This window comes from Notothenia rossii, assembly GCF_949606895.1.
Source record: "Notothenia rossii genome assembly, chromosome: 4".
NCBI lineage: Eukaryota > Metazoa > Chordata > Actinopteri > Perciformes > Nototheniidae > Notothenia > Notothenia rossii.
Window position 1 is genome coordinate 81,968,127 of NC_136902.1, and position 13,006 is coordinate 81,981,132.

The window sequence follows — 13,006 nt, forward strand, 5'->3', positions numbered from 1 at the left end:
ACTGAACAATCTGACTTTACTGCGCTCCTGTTAATCAAATTGGATGGATTGGAGCTTACTTCCTACAGTTAGACAGCAATAAAACAAAGGTTTGGTGATCTTTGGTCGAAAGCGTCATAAACCACAAATACCGTCTGACCTGGCTTCACTTTATGCAAATGTTCAATCCTTGGTAAAGAACCTTGGGGTATCATTTGATAGCCGTTTATCCTTCAGGCAGCATACCAGAAATGCATTAAGTCATCAAGACTAACTATTTTTCTTGTTTACCTCCCACTTAGTCTCAAAATTGCAATTTATTCAGAAGCCATAATATTAACGTTAAGTAGGAAGTTCTGTCATATCACTCTTTAACGTCATTGCACTGGCAGCCCATTACATTTAGAATACATTTTAAAACTGTATCTATTACGTACAAGGCCATTACTCGTCTGGCTCCAGATTATGTTAAAGATCTTTACCCCGGCATACCAGGCAGGCCCCTAAGATCATCAGACTAATACCTTTTAGCTGTTTCACTGACCAAACTGAAAACCACAGGGTCCGTGTGTTATTGGTCACCCCCCCCCCCCCCCTTCAGCTCTGGACCAGCCCTCTCCTCAGTGTGTGACACCTTAAAGGTCCCATGTCATGCTTTTCCGGTTGTGTGTTATGTAGCTTTTTCTGCATGTAAACGGTCTGCAGAGTCACAAACCCTCAAAGTACACCCTGTAGCGAGTAGAACTCTAACACAGAAAAGACCTGTCTATGCTGCCCCAGAACGCCTCATTGGAGATTTCTCTTTTTCCATTATTTTCTTCCTGGGTACAGTGACGTGACCATACCCAAACCCATTGGTCCAAATGGACCAATCCGTGGAGCCGTTACGTTACGTCCGCAGAGCCCTTACACACACACACAATCTTTTCCCAGCTGCAGCTCCGCCGATTTCTGATGGTGTGAATGAGTTACCTTACCTCATTCACACCAACGCAACTCTGGTTAAAGCTCCGTGCTAGAGCTTTTCAGGTTCAGAACCGGTTCTTCGGTTTAGCTCCGGCTCTTTTCACACTGCCCAGATTCCGACTGGTGCTGCGTCATTGCGTCATCGTTTGCATCATGACGTAACCGTTTGCGTGCCTGCTTCATAACAAACCGCGCGGAAACCCCTCACAGCTGACACAGACAACAACAACAACAATGGCCGATTGTGCTCCAGCTTCCTCTGTAAATCTTCAGAAGACCAGATTCCCAGTAGGTAGCTGGTCTCTTCAGTGGACCACTGCTGCTTGTTAAGTTTCTCCATCGTTGTGTACAAACTGGATAAAACGCCGGCTTTTTGTTGTTGTCCAGGAGTTGATCCCGCCCCTGCCCCCGCCTCGACGTAAGCGTGACGTATGAGGTGCTTTTGCTCTGGCCGGACAATTTTTTAGTGCTTGAAACGAACCGGATTCCGGAGCTAAGAGGCTGCTCCAGCTCCGAACCGGCCCTGAAACACCGTTGGTGTGAATGAGGTACCATAGACGGCGGGACGCGGCGAGGCTGTGAGTCGGTGTGTGAGTCAGAGTTCCCGTTAGAATATTTTTTCGCCGGTCAACATGTTCGTTAAAGTTTAAATCTTCTGGACAACATTTGAAAAGTGTCGGTCTAAGGTCTTCTTTTTATTTATTGAGCTTTAAAACAAATTGTTTAGTTTGAGAGGTAATTAAAATAGCTACGCATGATATTCTAACCTGAAGTGTGTGTTTTGTTCCGCTCACCGCTGCATGTGATCATGCAGAGCTGCGTGTCGACGGCAGCGAATAATTGATTAATATTCGCCAGGGCTGTCCGATTTTTGAATTTGATCATGGTCAGTTTCTGGCATCCTTACATACTATACAGAGATGCTGTATGAGAAACCAATGTGATTTTGGAAAATTGCACCATATAAATCTATTTTAGTATACCTCAACAATGGAATTATGATCAGTATCAATCAATCAATCAATCAATGTTTATTTATATAGCCCAATATCACAAATGTTACATTTGTCTCAGTGGTCTTCACAGTGTGTACAGAATATCACTATGACAATACGACACCCTCTTTCCTTAGACCCTCACATCGTACAAGGAAAAACTTCCAGAGAAAACCCCACAGTTTAAAGGGGAAAATGGGAGAAACCTCAGGGAGAGCAACAGAGGAGGGATCCCTCTCCCAGGACGGACAGACGTGCAATAGATGCCATATGTAAATTGAAAAGATATAATACATTTACAACATAGGTAGTCCAAATGTTTGGAAATGCATGTGTCTATAATAAGAAGATGAATCCACGAGGATGTCAGCAATCTTGTGGGAGCCATCAGGGAAGTAGTATGGTGAGAGTCTGGCAGGACCGCAGAGACAGGTTCAGCCAAGACTCGAAGTCCAGGACTCAGATCCAGTGCTCAGGATAGAGGATCCAGGACACACGATCCAGAACACACGACCACAGCAACAGGATTAGCCTCGACTCAGGATCCCAGCGTATATATGGACACAAAAAAGAGATTTGGGGGAAACCGGGTTAATCGGAACATGAGAGTACACAGGTAGAAACAGCCAGAAAGACGGAGTAAGGTGCCCCCCCCAACAGTCCAAGCCTATAGCAGCTAAACTAACGGGTCTACATACATGCACTCCCTTAGGATAGGTTGAGGGAAAAGGGTAAAAAGTAAGAAGTAGGAAACAGAGGTGGAGAGGCACACACAGGGAAAAAGGTCCCCATTGGAACCTCGATTTGTCAGAGGTAGGAGTGGGTCAGTGACTAGGTTCCACACTCCCCGGCCGGGCTAGGCGTTCTCTGCAACCTGTTACCCTCTAATAAACCTTGAGAGGTCATAGAGGGGAAAGGTTTGGATAAAGTTTTAAATATAAGATCTAAGTTTTTAGGATTTAAGTGAAAGAGTAAGAACTAAAATGTATAGGTGAAGAGGCACAACGTATCTACGTCAATGAACTCTCATTAGATTATTTTATTTTATCACTATAAGCTTCATCAAAAAGGAAGGTCTTAAGCGTACTCTTAAAAACGGATAGGCTGTCTGCTGCCCGAACACAAACTGGAAGCTGATTCCACAAATGTGGAGCTTGATAAGAAAAGGCTCTGTCTCCCATTGTACTTTTAGAGACTCTAGGAACAACCAACAACCCTGCATTCTTGGAACGCAATGCCCTAGTAGGACAGTAGGGTATAATGAGTTCTTTAAGGTAAGATGGCGCCTGCCCATTAAGGGCTTTGTAGGCGAGAATAATTTTAAATGTTATCCTGTGTTATATAGGGAGCCAGTATAAGGCAGCCAGAACAGGAGTAATGTGGTCCCTTTTCCTAACTCTGGTTAGTACACGAGCCGCAGCATTTGGAATCAGCTGAAGCGAATAACTTCAGTTTTGGTCGTGTTTAACATCAAAACATTTAAGGTCATCCACGTTTTTAAGTCCTTGAGGCAGTCTTGAATTTTATTTAGGTGATTGGTTTCATCAGGCTTGATGGATAAATATAGTTGAGTATCATCTGCATAACAGTGGAAATGTACAGAATGATTCCTTATAGTATTGCCTAGCGGAAGCATATATAGTGTGAACAAAATAGGTCCAAGCACTGAGCCCTGTGGCACTCCATGGCTAACTTTGGTTTGGTGGAAGATTCATCGTTGACACGTACAAACTGAGAGCGTTCAGATAGATAGGACCTAAACCAGCCTAAAGCAGTTCCCTGTATGCCAACTAAGTGCTCTAGTCTTTGCAATAGGATATCATGGTCGATAGTATCAAATGCAGCACTGAGATCGAGCAAAACAAAATAGAGACAAGTCCCTTGTCAGAGGCTATTAGAATGCCATTTGTGACTTTAACCAGAGCTGTCTCTGTGCTATGATGTGTTCTAAAGCCAGACTGAAAATCTTCAAATAAATCATTGTTTTTTAAGTAATCACACAGCTGTTTTGTGACCGCTTTCTCAAGAATTTTTGAGAGGAATGGGAGATTAGAAATAGGTCTATAATTGGCTAAAACCTCTGGATCGAGGTTGTGCTTTTTAAGAAGAGGTTTTATTACTGTAACTTTAAATGATTGTGGAACATAGCCTGATAATAAAGACATATTCATAATATTTAATAAAGAAGTGCTAATTAATGGAAAAACTTATTTTGACAGCTTAGTTGGAATCGGGTCTAAGATACACGTTGATGGTTTAGAAGAAAGAATCATTGAATTTAATTGTTCAAGGTTTATGGCTGAAAAGCATTCTAGTTTACTATCTAGTGTAATATTAGAACTAGGTTTCCGGGAGCTGTTGATAACACTATACTGGTCAAAGGCAAGAGGTCATTAATTTTGTTTTTAAGAGTAACAATTTTATCGTTAAAAAAGCACATAAAATCATTGCTACTGAGTGCTATGGGAATAGAAGGCTCAATCTAGCCTGGCTACAGTGCTGAAAAGAAATCTTTCGTTATTCTTATTCTCATCTATTAATGAAGAGTATTAGGCTGCTCTCGCTTTACGCACTGCTTTCTTATATTCATTGAGAGTAATATGCCAAATTAAATGAAATTCTTCAAGTTTAGTGGAGCGCCATATCCTTTCAAGTTGTCTCGACTTTTGCTTTATTTTGCGGGTTTCGGCATTATGCCATGGAGCTAATCTATATTGTTTTATTTTCTTCTTTTTCAAAGGAGCAACAGAGTCTAATTTTATTCGCAGCGCACCTGTAGCACTATCAACAACATGATCAATTTGGGGTGGTGTACATTTTGTATACGTTTCCTCCCTTACATGCAGACATGCTATCGAGTTAAGTATTGGTGGAATCTCTTCCTTAAATTTGGCTATAACACTAACAGATAGGTTTCTGCTGCAGGAGCTTTTGGCTAATGCTTTGTAGTCTAGTAACAGTACTTCAAAAGTTACCAAAAAATGGTCGGATAGAGCAGGATTATGCGGTTCGACTAATAGTTGCTCAATTTCAATACCATAAGTCAGAACAAGGTCGAGAGTGTGATTATAGCAGTGGGTTGGTTTATTTACACTGACAGAAACCAACAGAATCTAGTATAGAGTTAAATGCAACAGTAAGGCTATTTTTATGATCGTCAGCATGAATATTAAAGTCACCTACGATAATTACTTTATCTGTTTTAAGTACCAAAGCTGATAAAAACTCAGAGAATTCTGATAAGAATTCTGAATAAGGACCTGGTGCACGGTACACTGTAACAAATAAGATTGGCTGCACAGTTTTCCAGGTCGGATGCGTAAGACTAAAAACGAGACTTTCAAAGGAGATATCATTTAATTTTGGTTTAGTATTGATAAGTAAATTTGAGTCAAAGATTGCTGCAACTCCACCTCCTCGGCCTGTGCCTCGGGCAATATGAGTATTGATATGGCTGGGTGGAGTGGCCTCATTTATGCTGACATATTCTTCATGTCTCAACCAAGTTTCAGTGAGACAGCATATATCAATATTATAATCTGATATTAAATCGTTTATCAATATTGCTTTAGATGCTAGAGATCTTATGTTTAAGAGACCACATTTAATCTTCCTGTTTTGTTGCACTCTAGTAGTTGTTACATTTACTTTTATTAAGTTATTATGTGTGACACCTCTATTAGGTTTTATTTTAAATTGTCCTTGGGCAGACACTTACACCGTTAATATTGGGTATTTTATTGGAGAGAGCGCAGAGAAACATATAAAACTGCGACTCCTCCTCCTGGTCTCAACTCCACTTTGTCATGGATTACGTCCACAAAGCTCTGAAATGTTTGCTGAAATGGCCATGACATGGGACCTTTTAATATCATCTATGTTTTGCACTTTTTATTTGCTTTCTAAATCCAAGAGTTTGTTCCTTATTATCAATTTTCTGCAAATTCTTTTAACTTTGATATCATTTTTTACATAATATTGAAAAGTGCTTTATAAATAAGATTACCGGTAGTATTGTTAACGTTTATGAAGATGACCCACACACTTGTAAGCCACTGAGTTTAGTCAGACAAATCAATGTCAAAATCACGTCTGTTGCAAAAAAATCTCAACTTTCTAATTAGTTATGTATTATTTCAGATTATCTGCTAGATACTGTCTCACAGGCAATATCACAAAAGCTTTGCACAGTCTATGTGACTGCTAAACGTGCACTTACAAGACAAACAGAAACTGTATAATTCACAATGTTCCTCCAAAGCGTGAAGGCACCCCTGACTGTGCTGCCAAGCTAATACTGTCTCAGAGCTCCCACTATTGTACTATATGCACGTATTTAAATGAGGTAACATGCACGCATTTAGTGATACATTAGCCCCTTTCTATGCAAATGAGCCTAATTGTAAAAACAATCCAATTCCCAAAGATCTGCACCAATAGCCACATGCAGTTAAAGTGAATTTGCTTGCGTCTTCAGAGAGGTGCTGGGAACTAAAATACATTTGAACCGACAGACTTGGATATTAGACCCAAAGTATTATTTATTTGCGTTACGTAAACATTTCCTTGCCTGAATCTTAGAGGAACCTTGATAGTTTAGGACCTGCAGCTTGTGGTCTGCAAATCAATTTTTAGTTTTTCTCTCTGCTATTGATGTGTCTACTGGGTTGCATTAACATTTGTTCTTTGCCACAAAGGGCAAATTGCACTGAGCTTCATAACTTTATGGCCATGTTTGTGCTTTGATATTATTAGTGCAATAACTTTTGTGAATTGAACCTTGAGACACTCATAGTGTTTTCTATCAATGAACAATTAATGTTGCTATCAGTGGCTGCAATCTTTTCCGTTTTAAATGTGCTCATCAGAAATGATCTGTTATGCTTTTATCACGTTGTGTCTTGATTATTGCAGCAGCTTTGTCACTTATTGCAATCAAAACAAATTCTCAGTCTATATGTACAAAAACAAAGCTGATTAAGGGCTTTTAGACCAAACTGCTGAGGTGAAAAATATATCTCGTCAAATATGCTGAGACCGGTTTAATATCTATTTGTGTCTTTTCTAATGTCATTTTTGAACTGAGTGTGCTTGTTTAGTTTATGAGTAACTCCCAGATGACGGCTGAAGACACATCACACTGTAATTCATCATGTTTCTGAGCAAAGAGTTCCTCAATTCAAGAATAGGAACTATGTTTGATAAGAGAGCAAGATTCAACCTGTGCCTGTACTCTGTGGTCTTTGCCCTGTTAGAGGAAACATTTGACAGGAAATGAAATGCCCTTGTTTGTACATACTCACACACTGGCGAATAGCATGTCTCGGACTGGACTTTGTGCTCAGCCTCCTTCGCCCCCACTGCTAGCTACCCAGGTAAAAAATAAGGTCTTACTCAGGATTTCATTTCTTGTTTGCCTCTGCTGTTAGTAATACATCTAATGCTTCTGTGTACTACAGATGAACAAAACTAGCTACTTATTCTTGAATATTTTTAATGTAATTGTATCTAAAATCCAGTAAAATGGTCAAGGAATGTAATATAATTCAAGCTAATTTTCAGTTATTTGTCATTAGGGGTGCAACAACTAATCGACTTAATCGATTAAAATCGATTACCAAATTAGTTGGCAACTAATTCAGTCGTCGATTCGTTGGTGACGTCATCACATGTGTTCTACACCCCGTTAAGCTCCAACGTTATCGCTCTTTTGTATGGGTACAGGAGACATTTAAAAACATATGTTATGTATTATTGCTACATAAACATTATATCGCAGTCTTAGTGTCGCCAACTCAGTTTCTAATATGCAATATGACTACAAAATGCGTCTATAATGTATTTTCGATCTTCCGAATTCAGACGAGCGATCTCTCCCCCGCCTGCTTGCGAGGGGGCGGGGCAGTTTACACACACACGCAGGAGATGGCGGAGAGAACGCGCTCCGAGGTGTGGTTAAACTTTATCCGTCTCGATGTGGACAATGCTCGTTACCAAAATTGCAATAACAGTTTATCATATAAAGGCGGTAAAACGAGCAATTTGTCTAAACATTTAGCAAAAGTGCACCACATTCAGACGGAGAAATGCACCGGGTTCGGCTGTCTTTCTAGCAGCTCTGTAGCCCCTTCCAAGAGTAACCTTTCCACGTCAGGTGTTATGTATGCTAGCAGCAGCACGCAGAGTTAACTCAGTTATAAAAACATAGGTTAATGATTAGAGGTAACTGAATTAGTTATTTTGTTAAAGTTTCAGCTATTCTGTTTACAGTTCTGTCATCACATTATTTAATATGATTTGTTAAAACATTGTTGTTTCTTTTGATGTGAAATATTATGCATTTAATTAAAATAAAAAGCAATGTTAGTTTTGTTCACAATTTGTTGAGTTAGTTTACCTTATTTCTTGTCAAAAGAACCGTTAATACTATCGTTGAAAGGACCGGATCGATAAGCAGTATTGATATAAGTAGTAGTACAGTTAAAACCTTAACGATCCGATTAATCGATTAATCGTTTCATTAATCGATAGATTAATCGATTATCAAATTAGTCGTTTGTTGCAGCCCTATTTGTCATTGTTGGGTACATTTCACTCTCTCTGGAGTACTGTTTCAGGAGCTAACAAAAACGTTATTTAAAGTCCAATAGGGTGATTAGGTGGTGGACCTTGTATTAAGCTATACATAAATGACAACCAAAGTGCTTATTATTGTCCTAGGCACATTAACAGGTCCCCACAATGAATATTCAGTTCATAGGCTCCCACAATAAAGTATGTGTTGGTGTTTAGGAGAGAATTAGACTGTTTGTGGCTCGAACTTAAAACCATCAGCTTCCCCTGTGGTCAAAGTACAAGGCTGAGATAAAACAGTGTGAATGCAGTGTAAGTATTATCAGGTTGATCTTTATTAATGTATTTGACATGCTGTAGCTATTCTTTCTGCATCACAACAACAACAATAGTCCTCTCTTATATATTTCTCACAGGCAGGCGGGTTTGTGTCATGTGACTGCAGCTGGATATTCCCTGTTTCCTTATCAAGGCCTTGTGGCTCGTGTGAAAACTTCATACAGACATCCTCATACCTCGACAGTTCAAACACGGTCACAAGTTCATTATTCATATTCATATTTTAAAGTCACACAGCATTAGAAACTGAAACCTAGAGTGGACTGCACGTTGAGAGAGTGCAAATGCATAAATATGGGGTAGCTTTCTGGGAAGCCTATCTTCAATCCACTTATGCAGCGTTCAAGTGTGTGTTTGAGAGATGAAGAGAGAATTGGGTGAGTCTGTGTGGACGTGCGTTGTGTGCCAATACTTGTTGTGTCAACTACACTTCCTCCCAATTGTGGGCTGTTGTGTGAAGGTGCTGCTCAAAAGGAATAATCTTCAAGTTAAGTGGTTCCTTTTTCAAAATATGTGCTTTTATGCTTACACAACACTCCTATATGTTTGCCTCGAATGAGTGACACCTTCTAAGTCACTGAAATAAAATATGATCATTTGATTTAAGCACTTTCTGAAACAAAGGTTTCTTTATTATCTTTTTTAAAGCTGTCTATAGACCTCAAAGTGAGCACAAGTACTGTTGAGAATGACAATGCATTTCCAAATGATTGGGGGATCTTACTGAAGAAGCGTCAAACCAACTTCCTCTTTAAGCGACTAGATAGTCACCAACCCTGAGAGCAATTCATCACACCTTGACACTACAGTCTATAAATATATCCAACTGTCATATGTATACTACCGTCATCACGATTGTTAATAATCATCAGTATTTGTCTTTCGGGAAGCATAACATTACTCAATGCATGATTTCCCAAATTAGTTAAGAACAAAGAAAGTATCTTTCATCATCTGGTATTTAATCAGACCAGTGACGCACAATTATGAATTTTTAGGAAGAACATCTTTGTTTCGAGCTGATGCATGTTTGTGTTTAATTGTGTCCCATTTGAAAACACTTTATTAAACCATTTATAACCTCGAAAGAATGGAGTGCTTTTTGTTAATACATGTTTTCTTCGACAGGCCATGATCTGAGGTCTGCATTTTCTCTGCGGACGTAGACTTCCCCTCCCACATGCTGCAGTCACACACACACCAGTCATGTCTGAATCCTGTTTGACTGTGTGGGACTGGTTAAGCGTTCTTCGTCTGGAGCAGTATTCCGAGGCTTTTCGGAGCGCCGGGCTAGCATCGTTTCTACAATGTCGCAACCTCACATCCGAAACCCTGGATCAGATGGGCATCACCCTGCCAGGGCACCAGAGACGCATTCTGGCTAGCCTGAACAAAACACATGCTAAGAGCGACGCACAATTTGACACATACTCTTACATCTTACCGCCTAAGAGAGACCAGAGACCGGAGGAAACTGAACCCCCCAAAGTGTTGCAGAGAGAAAGAGCTGTGCCTATCCCAGTGGAAGATACACCTGTCCCTAAGGAAAGGGGGTTAAGAGATGGAGAGACATCCAGACCTACACCCAGGGAGAGAGAGAAACCAGTCCCCAGGGAGCGCCAGGTGCACAGGATGAAAGAGGAGAGCGGAGAAGCAGAAGAGAAGAAGCCAGTTCCTGAACAAAGACAAACGGCAGCTAGAGGAGGGAAGGAGGAGGAGAGGGACGGGGGAGGAGATGGAGAGAGGAGGAGGCCTGTGCCTAAAGAAAGGACCAGGTTTCGTTCTAGTCCTCCAGACGACTGTGACCCAAGTCAAGTTATTTCTCCAACTGCTGACCCTTCTTTGCCCCCTGTCCCTCCACGAAGCACCCCCAACTGCCCTCCACAGTGCTTCTCCTCCCCCCTGAGCCCCTCACCTGCTGCTCGAACCCCTGTCTCTCCTAAACTGGACAGAGATGCATTTAAAACCCCAACTGTACAGAGCCGATCAGTGTTTCATAGTTCCCCCACACATGCACCTCTCCCCCCTCCTGAAACCCCGTCTGCCCGAACTCGGCCTCAGACATTAGACATTCAGCCGCCTGCCCATCATTTGGGGAGTGATGGAGGAAGACAAATGTCACCCGTATCCCCCACTGCTCCCCAAAGCGATGGAATAAGTGCTCCACCTCTTCCTCCAAAGGTAGGGGCGGTACCTAAAGGCCCTCCACCAATCCCACACCGGCTACCTGCACACTCTCCCAGAACTCACAGGTAAGACTACTTTTTTCCAGTTAATCCCTCCCCCTCTTCCCTGTTTTATTAAAGGGCAACTTTTTACAGGACAATAGTTAGTGTATAAGTTTTCCATCCCACTTAAAGTACATGTTTTGCCATCAGTACTACAGTATATGTGGGTTAACTTAGAGCAAAGGACTGCTTTGATAGTAAGATATAGTAACATGCTCGTTGTCTGAGTGATTAAGGGTGCTGTATTAAAGGGTAAATTATAAAGACAGCTTTAAATGATTTGATAAGTGATAGTTTGATTGTGTGTTTGTTAAAAACATTTCAAGAATCTCAACTCTACACTTGTTTTAGTTCTTAAAGGATTGTACTGCCCCCTATTGGACAAAAGGGATCCTTGCATCTCTTTAAGAATAAGTTAAGTCACAAAACATATAATTGGTGACTTTTAAAGACTTCCTGAAATAAAAAATAGACACTTCCTGAAACTGAATGGCTGAAGAGCATTGACTGAAGGAGTGGACCTAGCTTTGTGGCTCATTGAACACGGAAATGTGTGTTCATCTGACGTGTGTATTTGTGGTTGCTCATGCGTGTGTGTTGTTCAAAGGGTCTATGGTTACTTTGTCTGAACTTTTATACTCCGACACTGTGTAAATGTGTGAAAAATAATGCAGGATTTAAATAATTTTCACAGGTCATTTTTGTGTTTTTCTCTTTGTGGACATTTATGTGTTTGCACAATTGTGGATGTGCAATTAAATGTTTTTAAGAGGATGCATTTTTTTCTTTTGCAAACTTTTCTTCTTCTACTAGATTGAAAGGCTAGCAAGTCTTTATCATATGTCTTTTTGTGTACTTCCTGGTGATCACATGCGAGATGTTATCTGTATCTTGCCACCAGTAAGGGGAAAGAAACCTAGGCCTATCCTCAGGAGTACTTCTATTATGAGCAACATATGCATGATCTCTGTCTGTGCTTTGAAAGGGAAACTAGCTGTAGAGAGAGAGGGAGGAAGTTACAATGAAGAACAAAACGGAGCGGTTTAAAACCCTCCTCATTAGCCTGTCTGAGTGACATGGGGAAATAGAGAGAGTGAAAACTAAATGGAGAAAGAAAAGACTGTAGTGGTTGTTACCAGGGACTATCTTCAAACTGTTTGTAGCTTTTAAGAGCACACATTCACACGCTCTGATGTTTCCTTGTTAGTGTGCTTCACTGCCTCCTCCCACTTTCTTGTGACTGGTCATTTCCTCCTCCTTTATCCTTCCTCTCCTCTGGTGTGCATGTGTGTGTTTACGGTTGTTGTTTTGCCACTGAAGAGGACTCCTTTTGAACATGTCGTAACAGGTAACATTGACATTAATCTTGTCTCTTTTTTATTTCTACTTGTGTTTAGCATGCACTCTCCCCTTCTTATAAGTAATCCCTTACTCTGTTCTGTGTGGCAGTTTCAACAAGGAAGCCTTTCTTTTTTTTGCTGTGTTGTAATCCTTTCTGCTATTACTACTCTTTTCAGTGAATAGAAAACCAAGTGCTGTTAGTGGAGATGTTATCCTGTTACTTGAGTTTTGTTTTTTACCTTCACCAGAGTATATCATTTTGTTCAAAATGATCCTGTTTGTGACCAGTTATCCTGTCCAGTCCAGTCCTGTCCTGGAGCTGTACACTTTTAGAGGACTGACAGTGTTATTAGGGTATGACCGGTATGTCTGTGATAAACCAGGGTTAGGGTTAAAAAAAACCAGTAAGAAGATATTTTGCAAATAGATACTTTGGGGTGTTTAGCTGTCAGATAAATCAGGTCTTTTCTTAGAGAAAAACTGTAGCCTACTGTTAGCTTTACTTTCAGCACTCACTATCAGCGATGTCAAACAGACCGTTGTTCAAACAGAGGCTATAAATAATTGACCATTGACTTTGTGCCA

The 13,006-nt window shown here is 40.6% G+C and overlaps 1 protein-coding gene across 1 annotated transcript in view; it reads left to right on the forward strand.

The window, feature by feature from the left end:
• The window catches only part of arap1 (ArfGAP with RhoGAP domain, ankyrin repeat and PH domain 1), a 54,593-nt gene that overhangs the window by 5,940 nt on the left and 35,647 nt on the right, over window positions 1-13,006 (forward strand). The window contains exon 2 of the mRNA XM_079677832.1: window positions 9,981-11,104. Within this exon, the coding sequence (XP_079533958.1) occupies window positions 10,059-11,104 (1,046 nt within the window). The 5' untranslated portion in view covers window positions 9,981-10,058. The remainder of the gene's footprint in view (window positions 1-9,980; window positions 11,105-13,006) is intronic.